Below are 17,465 nucleotides of genomic sequence, written 5' to 3'. Positions count from 1 at the left end.
AGAAAGCAAGAATTTGTCCAATATGTGCGAAAGGCAGGCTACAGCGGCGATTTGTGCTTGTGAACTCTGTGCCTGCAAAAGGAGTTTCATTGCGTTAAAGGCAGTGATAATTCAATTACCGCTTTTATGTAGCAACAATGGTATAAGTGGTGCCGTAGAGCTTGGCGGCTTGATTATCGGTAAAATCTCATAAGTTTGGTAATTCTTCCGGATACGTTGCGACGTCTTCCGCACTTAATAGCATAAATAGGTACGCCGTACAGGCCGAAGTGCAGTTCTCATTGAAGCAAAATATCTCGCGCTTAAAATTCAAATCGTCTATTTTCCAGTTATAATGTTGCTAGTAGAAGTGTATCTCGTGTGCTAACTATGTAACTGTTTGAAAGAAATGCTGCTATATGCCACATACGAAGTGCACATACATCACCCAATGAACAAAAAATATTGTGTGCATACAAAGTACCTAAAACTGTGATACTCTAGATGCTATCAATCTAATACTGGGCTGAGAATGGCTCCTTTGCCAGGGTAATCTTTGTGTACACTTGCACATATAATCATGCCCTCCTAGGATTAGGGATATTTAAGAACACTTACACTATAATAGGAAGCTACGTGGCGCGGTATATCAGGGAGTTGGCCCTGTGTTGTCGCAGGAGGTAGGTTCTAGTGTGTTGCGTCTAACTTTAATACCTTACGATGCCTTCAAACCGCTTTCTAATAACAGCGAGTCTTCGAAGGCGTTGAGAATTGAGCGAACCAGGAAAAGAAATGCCGCCTCGATTGTGGAACCCAATCATGCAAAGATGAATCAAAGTTAAGCGTCGATTAGGGCTAAGTATCCTAATTGTGTAACTATCTAGACGCTGTGTTATATTTATTACGATGTGCGGAATGGAAGGCGTATCTTTCTGTCTTTCGTGTTGGGACTGAAGGAGAAGGTCTATTTTTGTTTCACAGAAAATGAGCCAGAAGAGTGTGCACCTCAAGAAACCAAAGAATGCAAGATAAAAGGAAAGGAGTGTGTGCTTTCTGCGGGTGCAAGCCAATGCATAGGTGAATTATTGTTGTGCGTTTTTATCTTCCCAAATCTCGCTCGCATATACAATCTGCACAAAGTAGCCTATCGACTCAAAAACAGGGCAAGCATACTGTCCTCTTTTGTGCCAGCGCCACTATAATTATGCCTTCTATACTTGTTTCATTTCTTAATATCTTGACAGACTACACACCGAAACCGTGCGATTCCAAAAGTGCGCAGGAGTGTGTAAAAAAGGGAAGGGCATGCCACGATTTGGCTGGGAAGAAATCCTGCACAGGTGAGCGACGAATGCGGACAGGTTGTTCAGAATCTGTTCTTGAACACCGAAATTCTGCTAGTATGCAAGGTTGAAAGGTGTGAAGGAAAATATTCCTGCAGTTTTTATGCCTAAAAACAGCACAGAATAAGGAATACAATTTTTTCGCAGATCACCGACCAGAAAATTGTGATGCACAAAAGGCGAAAGAATGCCAGAAATTGGGCAAGGAATGCGTGCTGTCTGCTGGTAAAGAAGTGTGCATAGGTGAGGATAAGGTTTCCAGGTTTTAACAGCATCAGTAGCATTGCTTGCGCGATACATGCAGAACGAATGAATGGCTTGAAATGTCCGCATTAAGTGAATTTACACTCTTGCGGAAGGATTATCATCAACGGCTGTGGCGACTAGACGCTCTCTTTTTTTATTGTTTCCAATAGCGGAGAAGCCCACAGCTTGCAGTTCTCAAGGAGCACAGAGTTGTGCGGAACAAGGAAAGGAATGCCTTCGATTCTCTGAAGGGGAGAACTGTTCAGGTGATTGGATATCATGTTTGTTCTGTTAACAGGTTGTGTTGCAAGTTCTAGCTACCTGAACAGTGTTTTAATCACCAATATACCTGCAGGAGTGAGCATAAAATTTTGTGAAACATTCGTCTCTGAGATATCCCTGCAGAGAAGGGAGACCGACAAGAGAATAGGGAGAGAGAAAGCAAGAATTTGTCCAATATGTGCGAAAGGCAGGCTACAGCGGCGATTTGTGCTTGTGAATTCTGTGCCTGCAAAAGGAGTTTCATTGCGTTAAAGGCAGTGATAATTCAATTACCGCTTTTATGTAGCAACAATGGTATAAGTGGTGCCGTGGAGCTCGGCGGCTTGTTTACCAGTTAAAATCTCATAAGTTTGGTACTTCTTCAGGATACGTTGCGACGTCTTCCGCACTTAATAGCATGAATAGGTACGCCGTAAAGGAGGAAGTGCAGTTCTCATTGAAGCAAAATATCTCGCGCTTAAAATTCAAATCGTCTATTTTCCAGTTATAATGTTGCTAGTAGAAGTGTATCTCGTGTGCTAACTATGTAACTGTTTGAAAGAAATGCTGCTATCTGCCACATCCGAAGTGCACATTCATCACCCAATGAACAAACAATATTGTGTGCATACAAAGTACCTAAAACTGTGATACTCTAGATGCTATCAATCAAATACTGGGCTGAGAATGGCTCCTTTGCCAGGGTAATCTATGTGAACACTTGCACATATAATCATGCCCTCCTAGGTTTAGGGATATTTAAGAACACTTACTCTATAATAGGAAGCTATGTGGCGCGGTATATCAGGGACATGGCCCTGTGTTGTCGCAGGAGGTAGGTGCTAGTGTGTTGCGTCAAACTAATACCTTACGATGAGTTTAAACCGCTTTCTAATAACCGCGAGTCTTCGAAGGCGTTGAGAATTGAGCGAACCAGGAAAAGAAATGCCGCCTCGATTGTGGAACCCAATCCTGCAAAGATGAATAAAAGTTGGGCGTCGATTAGGGCTAAGTATCCTAATTGTGTAACTGTCTAGACGCTGTGTTATATTTATTACGATGTGCTTAATGGCAGGCGTATCTTTCTGTCTTTAGTGTTGTGACTGAAGGAGAATGTATATGTTGTTTCACAGAAAATGAGCCAGAAGAGTGTGCACCTCAAGAAACCAAAGAATGCAAGATAAAAGGAAAGGAGTGTGTGCTTTCTGCGGGAGCAAGCCAATGCATAGGTGAATTATTATTGTGCGCTTTTAACTTCTCAACTCTCGCTCGCATATACAATCTGCACAAAGTAGCCTATCGACTCAAAAACAGGGCAAGCATACTGTCCTCTTTTGTGCCAGCGCCACTATAATTATGCCTTCTATACTTGTTTCATTTCTTAATATCTTGACAGACTACACACCGAAACCGTGCGATTCCAAAAGTGCGCAGGAGTGTGTAAAAAAGGGAAGGGCATGCCACGATTTGGCTGGGAAGAAATCCTGCACAGGTGAGCGACGAATGCGGACAGCTTGTTCAGCATCTGTTCTTGAACACCGAAATTCTGCTAGTATGCAAGGTTGAAACGTGTGAAGGAAAATATTCCTGTAGTTTTTATGCCTAAAAACAGCACAGAATAAGGAATACAATTTTTTCGCAGATCACCGACCAGAAAATTGTGATGCACAAAAGGCGACAGAATGCCAGAAATTGGGCAAGGAATGCGTGCTGTCTGCTGGTAAAGAAGTGTGCATAGGTGAGGATAAGGTTTCCAGGTTTTAACAGCATCAGTAGCATTGCTTGCGCGATACATGCAGAACGAATGAATGGCTTGAAATGTCCGCATTAAGTGAATTTACACTCTTGCGGAAGGATTATCATCAACGGCTGTGGCGACTAGACGCTCTCTTTTTTTATTGTTTCCAATAGCGGAGAAGCCCACAGCTTGCAGTTCTCAAGGAGCACAGAGTTGTGCGGAACAAGGAAAGGAATGCCTTCGATTCTCTGAAGGGGAGAACTGTTCAGGTGATTGGATATCATGTTTGTTCTGTTAACAGGTTGTGTTGCAAGTTCTAGCTACCTGAACAGTGTTTTAATCACCAATATACCTGCAGGAGTGAGCATAAAATTTTGTGAAACATTCGTCTCTGAGATATCCCTGCAGAGAAGGGAGACCGACAAGAGAATAGGGAGAGAGAAAGCAAGAATTTGTCCAATATGTGCGAAAGGCAGGCTACAGCGGCGATTTGTGCTTGTGAATTCTGTGCCTGCAAAAGGAGTTTCATTGCGTTAAAGGCAGTGATAATTCAATTACCGCTTTTATGTAGCAACAATGGTATAAGTGGTGCCGTAGAGCTTGGCGGCTTGTTTATCGGTAAAATCTCATAAGTTTGGTAATTCTTCAGGATACGTTGCGACGTCTTCCGCACTTAATAGCATAAATAGGTACGCCGTACAGGCCGAAGTGCAGTTCTCATTGAAGCAAAATATCTCGCGCTTAAAATTCAAATCGTCTATTTTCCAGTTATAATGTTGCTAGTAGAAGTGTATCTCGTGTGCTAACTATGTAACTGTTTGAAAGAAATGCTGCTATATGCCACATACGAAGTGCACATACATCACCCAATGAACAAAAAATATTGTGTGCATACAAAGTACCTAAAACTGTGATACTCTAGATGCTATCAATCTAATACTGGGCTGAGAATGGCTCCTTTGCCAGGGTAATCTTTGTGTACACTTGCACATATAATCATGCCCTCCTAGGTTTAGGGATATTTAAGAACACTTACACTATAATAGGAAGCTACGTGGCGCGGTATATCAGGGAGTTGGCCCTGTGTTGTCGCAGGAGGTAGGTTCTAGTGTGTTGCGTCTAACTTTAATACCTTACGATGCCTTCAAACCGCTTTCTAATAACAGCGAGTCTTCGAAGGCGTTGAGAATTGAGCGAACCAGGAAAAGAAATGCCGCCTCGATTCTGGAACCCAATCCTGCAAAGGTGAATAAAGGTTAGGCGCCGATTAGGGCTAAGTATCCTAATTGTGTAACTGTCTAGACGCTGTGTTATATTTATTACGATGTGCGGAATGGAAGGCGTATCTTTCTGTCTTTCTTGTTGTGACTGAAGGAGAAGGTCTATTTTTTTTCACAGAAAATGAGCCAGAAGAGTGTGCACCTCAAGAAACCAAAGAATGCAAGATAAAAGGAAAAGAGTGTGTGCTTTCTGCGGGTGCAAGCCAATGCATAGGTGAATTATTGTTGTGCGATTTTATCTTCCCAACTCTCGCTCGCATATACAATCTGCACAAAGTAGCCTATCGACTCAACAACAGGGCAAGCATAATGTCCTCTTTTGTGCCAGCGCCACTATTAATATGCCTTCTATACTTGTTTCATTTCTTAATATCTTGACAGACTACACACCGAAACCGTGCGATTCCAAAAGTGCGCAGGAGTGTGTAAAGAAAGGAAGGGCATGCCACGATTTGGCTGGGAAGAAATCCTGCACAGGTGAGCGACGAATGCGGACAGGTTGTTCAGAATCTGTTCTTGAACACCGAAATTCTGCTAGTATGCAAGGTTGAAAGGTGTGAAGGAAAATATTCCTGCAGTTTTTATACCTAAAAACAGCACAGAATAAGGAATACAATTTTTTCGCAGATCACCGACCAGAAAATTGTGATGCACAAAAGGCGAAAGAATGCCAGAAATTGGGCAAGGAATGCGTGCTGTCTGCTGGTAAAGAAGTGTGCATAGGTGAGGATAATGTTTCCAGGTTTTAACAGCTTCAGTAGCATTGCTTGCGCGATACATGCAGAACGAATGAATGGCTTGAAATGTCCGCATTAAGTGAATTTACACTCTTGCGGAAGGGTTATCATCAACGACTGTGGCGACTAGACGCTCTCTTTTTTTATTGTTTCCAATAGCGGAGAAGCCCACAGCTTGCAGTTCTCAAGGAGCACAGAGTTGTGCGGAACAAGGAAAGGAATGCCTTCGATTCTCTGAAGGGGAGAACTGTTCAGGTGATTGGATATTATGTTTGTTCTGTTAACAGGTTGTGTTGCAAGTTCTAGCTACCTGAACAGTGTTTTAATCACCTATACACCTGCAGGAGTGAGCATAAAATTTTGTGAAACATTCGTCTCTGAGATATCCCTGCAGAGAAGGGTGACCGACAGGAGAATAGGGAGAGAGAAAGCAAGAATTTGTCCAATATGTGCGAAAGGCAGGCTACAGCGGCGATTTGTGCTTATGAATTCTGTGCCTGCAAAAGGAGTTTCATTGCGTTAAAGGCAGTGATAATTCAATTACCGCTTTTATGTAGCAACTATGGTATAAGTGGTGCCGTAGAGCTCGGCGGCTTGTTTATCGGTAAAATCTCATAAGTTTGGTACTTCTTCAGGATACGTTGCGACGTCTTCCGCACTTAATAGCATAAATAGGTACGCCGTACAGGCGGAAGTGCAGTTCTCATTGAAGCAAAATATCTCGCGCTTAAAATTCAAATCGTCTATTTTCCAGTTATAATGTTGCTAGTAGAAGTGTATCTCGTGTGCTAACTATGTAACTGTTTGAAAGAAATGCTGCTATCTGCCACATCCGAAGTGCACATACATCACCCAATGAACAAAAAATATTGTGTGCATACAAAGTACCTAAAACTGTGATACTCTAGATGCTATCAATCTAATACTGGGCTGAGAATGGCTCCTTTGCCAGGGTAATCCTTGTGTACACTTGCACATATAATCATGCCCTCCTAGGTTTAGGGATATTTAAGAACACTTACACTATAACAGGAAGCTACGTGGCGCGGTATATCAGGGAGTTGGCCCTGTGTTGTCGCAGGAGGTAGGTTCTAGTGTGTTGCGTCTAACTTTAATACCTTACGATGCCTTCAAACCGCTTTCTAATAACAGCGAGTCTTCGAAGGCGTTGAGAATTGAGCGAACCAGGAAAAGAAATGCCGCCTCGATTCTGGAACCCAATCCTGCAAAGGTGAATAAAGGTTAGGCGCCGATTAAGGCTAAGTATCCTAATTGTGTAACTATCTAGACGCTGTGTTATATTTATTACGATGTGCGGAATGGAAGGCGTATCTTTCTGTCTTTCGTGTTGGGACTGAAGGAGAAGGTCTATTTTTTTTCACAGAAAATGAGCCAGAAGAGTGTGCACCTCAAGAAACCAAAGAATGCAAGATAAAAGGAAAAGAGTGTGTGCTTTCTGCGGGTGCAAGCCAATGCATAGGTGAATTATTGTTGTGCGTTTTTATCTTCCCAACTCTCGCTCGCATATACAATCTGCACAAAGTAGACTATCGACTCAAAAACAGGGCAAGCATAATGTCCTCTTTTGTGCCAGCGCCACTATTAATATGCCTTCTATACTTGTTTCATTTCTTAATATCTTGACAGACTACACACCGAAACCGTGCGATTCCAAAAGTGCGCAGGAGTGTGTAAAAAAAGGAAGGGCATGCCACGATTTGGCTGGGAAGAAATCCTGCACAGGTGAGCGACGAATACGGACAGCTTGTTCAGCATCTGTTCTTGAACACCGAAATTCTGCTAGTATGCAAGGTTGAAAGGTGTGAAGGAGAATATTCCTGCAGTTTTTATGCCTAAAAACAGCACAGAATAAGGAATACAATTTTTTCGCAGATCACCGACCAGAAAATTGTGATGCACAAAAGGCGACAGAATGCCAGAAATTGGGCAAGGAATGCGTGCTGTCTGCTGGTAAAGAAGTGTGCATAGGTGAGGATAAGGTTTCCAGGTTTTAACAGCATCAGTAGCATTGCTTGCGCGATACATGCAGAACGAATGAATGGCTTGAAATGTCCGCATTAAGTGAATTTAAACTCTTGCGGAAGGGTTATCATCAACGACTGTGGCGACTAGACCCTCTCTTTTTTTATTGTTTCCAATAGCGGAGAAGCCCACAGCTTGCAGTTCTCAAGGAGCACAGAGTTGTGCGGAACAAGGAAAGGAATGCCTTCGATTCTCTGAAGGGGAGAACTGTTCAGGTGATTGGATATCATGTTTGTTCTGTTAACAGGTTGTGTTGCAAGTTCTAGCTACCTGAACAGTGTTTTAATCACCTGTACACCTGCAGGAGTGAGCATAAAATTTTGTGAAACATTCGTCTCTGAGATATCCCTGCAGAGAAGGGAAACCGACAAGAGAATAGGGAGAGAGAAAGCAAGAATTTGTCCAATATGTGCGAAAGGCAGGCTACAGCGGCGATTTGTGCTTATGAATTCTGTGCCTGCAAAAGAAGTTTCATTGCGTTAAAGGCAGTGATAATTCAATTACCGCTCTTATGTAGCAACAATGGTATAAGTGGTGCCGTAGAGCTCGGCGGCTTGTTTATCGGTAAAATCTCATAAGTTTGGTACTTCTTCAGGATACGTTGCGACGTCTTCCGCACTTAATAGCATAAATAGGTACGCCGTACAGGCGGAAGTGCAGTTCTCATTGAAGCAAAATATCTCGCGCTTAAAATTCAAATCGTCTATTTTCCAGTTATAATGTTGCTAGTAGAAGTGTATCTCGTGTGCTAACTATGTAACTGTTTGAACAAAATGCTGCTATCTGCCACATCCGAAGTGCACATACATCACCCAATGAACAAAAAATATTGTGTGCATACAAAGTACCTAAAACTGTGATACTCTAGATGCTATCAATCTAATACTGGGCTGAGAATGGCTCCTTTGCCAGGGTAATCTTTGTGTACACTTGCACATATAATCATGCCCTCCTAGGTTTAGGGATATTTAAGAACACTTACACTATAATAGGAAGCTATGTGGCGCGGTATATCAGGGACATGGCCCTGTGTTGTCGCAGGAGGTAGGTGCTAGTGTGTTGCGTCAAACTAATACCTTACGATGAGTTTAAACCGCTTTCTAATAACCGCGAGTCTTCGAAGGCGTTGAGAATTGAGCGAACCAGGAAAAGAAATGCCGCCTCGATTGTGGAACCCAATCCTGCAAAGATGAATAAAAGTTGGGCGTCGATTAGGGCTAAGTATCCTAATTGTGTAACTGTCTAGACGCTGTGTTATATTTATTACGATGTGCGGAATGGCAGGCGTATCTTTCTGTCTTTAGTGTTGTGACTGAAGGAGAATGTATATGTTGTTTCACAGAAAATGAGCCAGAAGAGTGTGCACCTCAAGAAACCAAAGAATGCAAGATAAAAGGAAAGGAGTGTGTGCTTTCTGCGGGAGCAAGCCAATGCATAGGTGAATTATTATTGTGCGTTTTTACCTTCTCAACTCTCGCTCGCATATACAATCTGCACAAAGCAGCCTATCGACTCAAAAACAGGGCAAGCATAATGTCCTCTTTTGTGCCAGCGCCACTATTAATATGCCTCCTATACATCTTTCATTTCTTAATATCTTGACAGACTACACACCGAAACCGTGCGATTCCAAAAGTGCGCAAGAGTGTGTAAAAAAAGGAAGGGCATGCCACGATTTGGCTGGGAAGAAATCCTGCACAGGTGAGCGACGAATGCGGACAGCTTGTTCAGCATCTGTTCTTGAACACCGAAATTCTGCTAGTATGCAAGGTTGAAACGTGTGAAGGAAAATATTACTGTAGTTTTTATGCCTAAAAACAGCACAGAATAAGGAATACAATTTTTTCGCAGATCACCGACCAGAAAATTGTGATGCACAAAAGGCGACAGAATGCCAGAAATTGGGCAAAGAATGCGTGCTGTCTGCTGGTAAAGAAGTGTGCATAGGTGAGGATAAGGTTTCCAGGTTTTAACAGCATCAGTAGCATTGCTTGCGCGATACATGCAGAACGAATGAATGGCTTGAAATGTCCGCATTAAGTGAATTTAAACTCTTGCGGAAGGGTTATCATCAACGACTGTGGCGACTAGACCCTCTCTTTTTTTATTGTTTCCAATAGCGGAGAAGCCCACAGCTTGCAGTTCTCAAGGAGCACAGAGTTGTGCGGAACAAGGAAAGGAATGCCTTCGATTCTCTGAAGGGGAGAACTGTTCAGGTGATTGGATATCATGTTTGTTCTGTTAACAGGTTGTGTTGCAAGTTCTAGCTACCTGAACAGTGTTTTAATCACCTATATACCTGCAGGAGTGAGCATAAAATTTTGTGAAACATTCGTCTCTGAGATATCCCTGCAGAGAAGGGTGACCGACAGGAGAATAGGGAGAGAGAAAGCAAGAATTTGTCCAATATGTGCGAAAGGCAGGCTACAGCGGCGATTTGTGCTTGTGAATTCTGTGCCTGCAAAAGGAGTTTCATTGCGTTAAAGGCAGTGATAATTCAATTACCGCTTTTATGTAGCAACAATGGTATAAGTGGTGCCGTAGAGCTCGGCGGCTTGTTTATCGGTAAAATCTCATAAGTTTGGTACTTCTTCAGGATACGTTGCGACGTCTTCCGCACTTAATAGCATAAATTGGTACGCCGTACAGGCGGAAGTGCAGTTCTCATTGAAGCAAAATATCTCGCGCTTAAAATTCAAATCGTCTATTTTCCAGTTATAATGTTGCTAGTAGAAGTGTATCTCGTGTGCTAACTATGTAACTGTTTGAAAGAAATGCTGCTATCTGCCACATACGAAGTGCACATACATCACCCAATGAACAAAAAATATTGTGTGCATACAAAGTACCTAAAACTGTGATACTCTAGATGCTATCAATCTAATACTGGGCTGAGAATGGCTCCTTTGCCAGGGTAATCTTTGTGTACACTTGCACATATAATCATACCCTCCTAGGTTTAGGGATATTTAAGAACACTTACACTATAATAGGAAGCTACGTGGCGCGGTATATCAGGGAGTTGGCCCTGTGTTGTCGCAGGAGGTAGGTTCTAGTGTGTTGCGTCTAACTTTAATACCTTACGATGCCTTCAAACCGCTTTCTAATAACAGCGAGTCTTCGAAGGCGTTGAGAATTGAGCGAACCAGGAAAAGAAATGCCGCCTCGATTCTGGAACCCAATCCTGCAAAGGTGAATAAAGGTTAGGCGCCGATAAGGGCTAAGTATCCTAATTGTGTAACTGTCTAGACGCTGTGTTATATTTATTACGATGGGCGGAATGGAAGGCTTATCTTTCTGTCTTTCGTGTTGTGACTGAAGGAGAAGGTCTATTTTTTTTTTCACAGAAAATGAGCCAGAAGAGTGTGCACCTCAAGAAACCAAAGAATGCAAGATAAAAGGAAAGGAGTGTGTGCTTTCTGCGGGTGCAAGGCAATGCATAGGTGAATTATTGTTGTGCGTTTTTATCTTCCCAACCCCAGCTCGCATATACAATCTGCACAAAGTAGCCTATCGACTCAAAAACAGGGCAAGCATAATGTGCGCTTTTGTGCCAGCGCCACTATTAATATGCCTCCTATACTTGTTTCATTTCTTAATATCCTGACAGACTACACACCGAAACCGTGCGATTCCAAAAGTGCGCAGGAGTGTGTAAAAAAGGGAAAGGCATGCCACGATTTGGCTGGGAAGAAATCCTGCACAGGTGAGCGACGAATGCGGACAGCTTGTTCAGCATCTGTTCTTGAACACCGAAATTCTGCTAATATGCAATGTTGAAAGGTGTGAAGGAAAATATTCCTGCAGTTTTTATGCCTAAAAACAGCACAGAATAAGGAATACAATTTTTTCGCAGATCACCGACCAGAAAATTGTGATGCACAAAAGGCGAAAGAATGCCAGAAATTGGGCAAGGAATGCGTGCTGTCTGCTGGTAAAGAAATGTGCATAGGTGAGGATAAGGTTTCCAGGTTTTAACAGCATCAGTAGCATTGCTTGCGCGATATATGCAGAACGAATGAATGGCTTGAAATGTCCGCATTAAGCGAACTTACACTCTTGCGGAAGGGTTATCATCAACGACTGTGGCGACTTGACGCTCTCTTTTTTTATTGTTTCCAATAGCGGAGAAGCCCACAGCTTGCAGTTCTCAAGGAGCACAGAGTTGTGCGGAACAAGGAAAGGAATGCCTTCGATTTTCTGGAGGGGAGAACTGTTCAGGTGATTGGATATCATGTTTGTTCTGTTAACAGGTTGTATTGCAGGTTCTAGCTACCTGAACAGTGTTTTAATTACCTATACACCTGCAGGAGTGAGCATAAAATTTTGTGAAACATTCGTCTCTGAGATATCCCTGCAGAGAAGGGTGACCGACAGGAGAATAGGGAGAGAGAAAGCAAGAATTTGTCCAATATGTGCGAAAGGCAGTCTACAGCGGCGATTTGTGCTTTTGAATTCTGTGCCTGCAAAAGGATTTTCATTGCGTTAAAGGCAGTGATAATTCAATTACCGCTTTTATGTAGCAACAATGGTATAAGTGGTGCCGTAGACCTCGGCGGCTTGTTTATCAGTTAAAATCTCATAAGTTTGGTACTTCTTCAGGATACGTTGCGACGTCTTCCGCACTTAATAGCATGAATAGGTACGCCGTAAAGGAGGAAGTGCAGTTTTTCATTGAAGCAAAATATCTCGCGCTTAAAATTCAAATCGTCTATTTTCCAGTTATAATGTTGCTAGTAGAAGTGTATATCGTGTGCTCACTATGTAACTGTTTCAATGAAGTGAAGTAGCAGTCACTGAAAAAAAAAAAGAGTGCACGAAGAACTGTCAGCCAACGGTTATCCGAGCCGCTTCATATCAAAGATACAAGAACGAGCTGCAGATCCAGCTTCCACTGATTGTAGGACGTATCGAACACGAGCAGGCATTCTATACATGCCTGGTATCAGCGAAGCGTTGTCTCGTGTGTTCTCAAAATACGACCTACGCGTGGCCCACATGCCTGTCAGCAAGCTGCGGAATCAGCTAATGAATGTGAAAGACCGACTACCAAATGAGCAGTTTCCAGGAGTCGTCTACAAAATACCATGCCTGAACTGCAATCATGCCTACATTGGTGAGACAGGGAAGTTCTCAAGACGCATAAAGGACCACCAACGTGATGTGAAAAACAAAAAGCATGCCACAAATGCGCTGGCGGGTCATGCACACGACACTGGCCACCAGATTGACTGGGGCAATGCCTCCATCTTATCTAAGGAAAGAAACCTGACGACGCGCCTTCTGCTGGAATCGCTATTCATCCAAACATCACAAGCAACATTAAACAAGAACGCTGGCCCCATGCCAGGCATCTACGCCCGATCTTTACGTCACATTCTCCGGATACAAATTCGCCACCGCTCTTGTCCTGCTCACTGTGAACAAGAAACCCGTACGGGATTCGAAACGTCTTTCTTTTTTCTTCCTTCTTTTTTTTTCGACGATGGTCAGTGACTGCTACTTCACTTCATTGCATCACCATGCCTGACCAGACGGATTTCCGTCGAACTCTTGACTATATGTAACTGTTTGAAAGAAATGCTGCTATCTGCCACATACGAAGTGCACATACATCACCCAATGAACAAAAATATTGTGTGCATACAAAGTACCTAAAACTGTGATACTCTAGATGCTATCAATCTAATACTGGGCTGAGAATGGCTCCTTTGTCAGGGTAATATATGTGCACACTTGTATATATAATGATGCCCTCCTAGGTTTAGGGATATTTAAGAACACTTACACTATAATAGGAAGCTACGTGGCGCGGTATATCAGGGAGTTGGCCCTGTGTTGTCGCAGGAGGTAGGTGCTAGTGTGTTGCGTCTAACTAATACCTTACGATGAGTTTAAACCGCTTTCTAATAACCGTGAGTCTTCGAAGGCGTTGAGAATTGAGCGAACCAAGAAAAGAAATGCCGCCTCGATTGTGGAACCCAATCCTGCAAAGATGAATAAAAGTTGGGCGTCGATTAGGGCTAAGTATCCTAATTGTGTAACTGTCTAGACGCTGTGTTATATTTATTACGATGGGCGGAATGGCAGGCGTATCTTTCTGTCTTTCGTGTTGTGACTGAAGGAGAATGTCTATTTTTGTTTCACAGAAAATGAGCCAGAAGAGTGTGCACCTCAAGAAACCAAAAAATGCAAGATAAAAGGAAAGGAGTGTGTGCTTTCTGCGGGTGCAAGCCAATGCATAGGTGAATTATTATTGTGCGTTTTTAAGTTCTCAACTCTCGCTCGCATATACAATCTGCACAAAGTAGCCTATCGACTCAAAAAGAGGGCAAGCATAATGTCCTCTTTTGTGCCAGCGCCACTATTAATATGCCTTCTATACTTGTTTCATTTCTTAATATCTTGACAGACTACACACCGAAACCGTGCGATTCCACAAGTGCGCAGGAGTGTGTAAAAAAAGGAAGGGCATGCCACGATTTGGCTGGGAAGAAATCCTGCACAGGTGAGCGACGAATGCGGACAGGTTGTTCAGAATCTGTTCTTGAACACCGAAATTCTTCTAGTATGCACGGTTGAAACGTGTGAAGGAAAGTATTCCTGTAGTTTTTATGCCTAAAAACAGCACAGAATAATTAATACAATTTTTTCGCAGATCGCCGACCAGAAAATTGTGATGCACAAAAGGCGAAAAAATGCCAGAAATTGGGCAAGGAATGCGTGCTGTCTGCTGGTAAAGAAGTGTGCATAGGTGAGGATAAGGTTTCCAGGTTTTAACAGCATCAGTAGCATTGCTTGCGCGATACATGCAGAACGAATGAATGGCTTGAAATGTGCGCATTGAGCGATTTTACAGTCTTGCGGAAGGGTTATCATCAACGTATGTGGCGACTAGACCCTCTCTTTTTTTATTGTTTCCAATAGCGGAGCAGCCCACAGCTTGCAGTTCTCAAGGAGCACAGAGTTGTGCGGAACAAGGAAAGGAATGCCTTCGATTTTCTGAAGGGGAGAACTGTTCAGGTGATTGGATATCATGTTTGTTCTGTTAACAGGTTGTGTTGCAAGTTCTAGCTACCTGAACAGTGTTTTAATCACCTATACACCTGCAGGAGTGAGCATAAAATTTTGTGAAACATTCGTCTCTGTGATATCCCTGCAGAGAAGGGTGACCGACAAGAGAATAGGGAGAGAGAAAGCAAGAATTTGTCAAATATGTGCGAAAGGCAGTCTACAGCGGCAATTTGTGCTTTTGAATTCCGTGCCTGCAAAAGGATTTTCATTGCGTTAAAGGCAGTGATAATTCAATTACCGCTCTTATGTAGCAACAATGGTATAAGTGGTGCCGTGGAGCTCGGCGGCTTGTTTATCAGTTAAAATCTCATAAGTTTGGTACTTCTTCAGGATACGTTGCGACGTCTTCCGCACTTAATAGCATGAATAGGTACGCCGTAAAGGAGGAAGTGCAGTTCTCATTGAAGCAAAATATCTCGCGCTTAAAATTCAAATCGTCTATTTTCCAGTTATAATGTTGCTAGTAGAAGTGTATCTCGTGTGCTAACTATGTAACTGTTTGAAAGAAATGCTGCTATCTGCCACATCCGAAGTGCACATTCATCACCCAATGAACAAACAATATTGTGTGCATACAAAGTACCTAAAACTGTGATACTCTAGATGCTATCAATCTAATACTGGGCTGAGAATGGCTCCTTTGCCAGGGTAATCTTTGTGTACACTTGCACATATAATCATGCCCTCCTAGGTTTAGGGATATTTAAGAACACTTACACTATAATAGGAAGCTACGTGGCGCGGTATATCAGGGAGTTGGCCCTGTGTTGTCGCAGGAGGTAGGTTCTAGTGTGTTGCGTCTAACTTTAATACCTTACGATGCCTTCAAACCGCTTTCTAATAACAGCGAGTCTTCGAAGGCGTTGAGAATTGAGCGAACCAGGAAAAGAAATGCCGCCTCGATTCTGGAACCCAATCCTGCAAAGGTGAATAAAGGTTAGGCGCCGATTAGGGCTAAGTATCCTAATTGTGTAACTGTCTAGACGCTGTGTTATATTTATTACGATGTGCGGAATGGCAGGCGTATCTTTCTGTCTTTAGTGTTGTGACTGAAGGAGAATGTATATGTTGTTTCACAGAAAATGAGCCAGAAGAGTGTGCACCTCAAGAAACCAAAGAATGCAAGATAAAAGGAAAGGAGTGTGTGCTTTCTGCGGGAGCAAGCCAATGCATAGGTGAATTATTATTGTGCGTTTTTAACTTCTCAACTCTCGCTCGCATATACAATCTGCACAAAGCAGCCTATCGACTCAAAAACAGGGCAAGCATAATGTGCGCTTTTGTGCCAGCGCCACTATTAATATGCCTCCTATACTTCTTTCATTTCTTAATATCTTGACAGACTACACACCGAAACCGTGTGATTCCAAAAGTGCGCACGAGTGCGTAAAAAAGGGAAGGGCATGCCGAGATTTGGCTGGGAACAAATCATGCACAGGTGAGCGACCAATGCGGGCAGGTTTTTGTTCAGCATCAATTTCCGAACTCCAAAATTCTGCTTGTTGGCAAGATTGTAGTGTTTTATGAGAAACGTCCCAGTAGTTTTTTTTTTTTTTTGAAAAACAGCGCTGAAGAAGGAATACAATTTTTTTGCAGATTACCGGCCAGAAAATTGCGATCAAGAAATGGCTGAAGAATGCGATAAATTGGGCAAGGATTGTGTTCTGTCTGCTCGTAAAGGAGTGTGCATAGGTGAGCATAAGTTTTGAGAGTTTTAACGATATATGTAGCGTTACTCGGATGAAACATCAAGGGCGGAATAATGGCTTGAAACTTCCGTGTCAGAATAATTTCAACTCTTCCTGATGGGGTACGATAGGTAACTGTGATCAAAAAACGCGCGCTTGCTTTCATTGCATCAATAAAAAAGTGTTTGGTTTATGGTTTATGGTTTATGGGGGTTTTACGTCGCAAAGCGACTCTGGCTATGTGACGCGTAGTGAAGGGCTCCGGAAATTTCGACCACCTGGGGTTCTTTAACGTGCACTGACGTCGCACAGTACACGGTCCTCTCGAATTTCGCCTTCATTGAAATTCGACCGCCGCGGCCGTAATCGAGCCCGCGTGTTTCAGGCCAGGCCATGAGCCGAGCGCTATAACCACTCAGCCACCGCGGCGGCTCAATAAGAAAGTGTGAAAGCTTGTAATGCACAAGACGCACTGAAGTGTGCGAGTAGTGGGAATCAATGCCTGCGTTTCTGAGGATAAGAGAACTTCTCAGGACGAAGAGACGTGTGTATTCGGTTACCTGCTTGTGTTATTGGCCCAACCTATACACTAGTGTGGTACGAAGGGAAGCAAATTCTTAGAGAATATGAAGTGGGATGTTCTGTATCATTTATCCAGAAGTGCGCCCTATTCTTTTCTCAGATAGGCATCGGGCTAAGTCGTATCGTTAACAAGATTGTTGGATATTTGGTTTCGGTTCTTGTCTTTGCTTACCTGCCGGCAGAGGCAGCAGGGCCGCTCTGTGCATATAAGTAACTGTATTTTGAAATAAAGGGGAATTTAGTTGGTTGATTGTGAGTCCGTGTTCATCTGCGGCACACAACCCTACGACATTTCCGATGAGAATGGGATCATTTCCATGGGCGTGGTTTTCCCCAACCATGCCATGAGCGTTTCGGGTGTCGCCCCCATTCCTGCCTGCACCTGGTCGACCTGCTGTTGCGTGGCCACAGTGGCTCCGCATCTTCGAGAACTTCCTGATCGCTTCGGGTGCGTCCGACTGCAGGCCGGATCACCGCAAGGCCCTACTTCTTCA

General features: G+C 43.1%; 2 protein-coding genes and 2 long non-coding RNA genes across 9 annotated transcripts in view; all 4 read left to right on the top strand.

Moving 5' to 3' along the window:
- Positions 1-3,474: 3,474 nt before the first annotated feature.
- On the top strand, positions 3,475-5,055 carry LOC144100433 (uncharacterized). Its single transcript, XR_013307652.1, has 3 exons — positions 3,475-3,567; positions 3,741-3,836; positions 4,966-5,055. It is a non-coding gene; the product is annotated as an uncharacterized LOC144100433 (long non-coding RNA).
- A 133-nt stretch (positions 5,056-5,188) lies between these two features.
- Positions 5,189-9,600, top strand: LOC144101611 (uncharacterized). Its single transcript, XM_077634754.1, has 9 exons — positions 5,189-5,324; positions 5,475-5,570; positions 5,744-5,839; positions 6,969-7,064; positions 7,232-7,327; positions 7,478-7,573; positions 7,747-7,842; positions 8,970-9,065; positions 9,479-9,600. The coding sequence occupies exons 1-9, from the start codon at positions 5,189-5,191 to the stop codon at positions 9,598-9,600; spliced, it is 930 nt and encodes a 309-aa protein (XP_077490880.1).
- Positions 9,601-9,749: 149 nt separating this feature from the next.
- Positions 9,750-11,562, top strand: LOC144100739 (uncharacterized). The gene is made up of 4 exons (XR_013307827.1): positions 9,750-9,843; positions 10,975-11,070; positions 11,238-11,333; positions 11,484-11,562. It is a non-coding gene; the product is annotated as an uncharacterized LOC144100739 (long non-coding RNA).
- Positions 11,563-13,823: 2,261 nt separating this feature from the next.
- Positions 13,824-17,465, top strand: part of LOC144100779 (uncharacterized) — a 320,982-nt gene continuing 317,340 nt past the window's right edge. For all 6 annotated transcript variants that reach the window (XM_077633622.1, XM_077633626.1, XM_077633623.1 and 3 more), the window contains exons 1-7: positions 13,824-13,872; positions 14,040-14,135; positions 14,286-14,381; positions 14,555-14,650; positions 15,781-15,876; positions 16,044-16,139; positions 16,298-16,393. In XM_077633622.1, the coding sequence (XP_077489748.1) occupies positions 16,327-16,393 (67 nt within the window). In that variant the 5' untranslated portion in view covers positions 13,824-13,872; positions 14,040-14,135; positions 14,286-14,381; ... (2 more) ...; positions 16,044-16,139; positions 16,298-16,326. The remainder of the gene's footprint in view (positions 13,873-14,039; positions 14,136-14,285; positions 14,382-14,554; positions 14,651-15,780; positions 15,877-16,043; positions 16,140-16,297; positions 16,394-17,465) is intronic.

Source organism: Amblyomma americanum, chromosome 8 (assembly GCF_052857255.1).
Source record: "Amblyomma americanum isolate KBUSLIRL-KWMA chromosome 8, ASM5285725v1, whole genome shotgun sequence".
NCBI lineage: Eukaryota > Metazoa > Arthropoda > Arachnida > Ixodida > Ixodidae > Amblyomma > Amblyomma americanum.
Note: the sequence above shows the minus strand (reverse complement) of the source record. Positions and strands in the feature narration are given on the sequence as shown.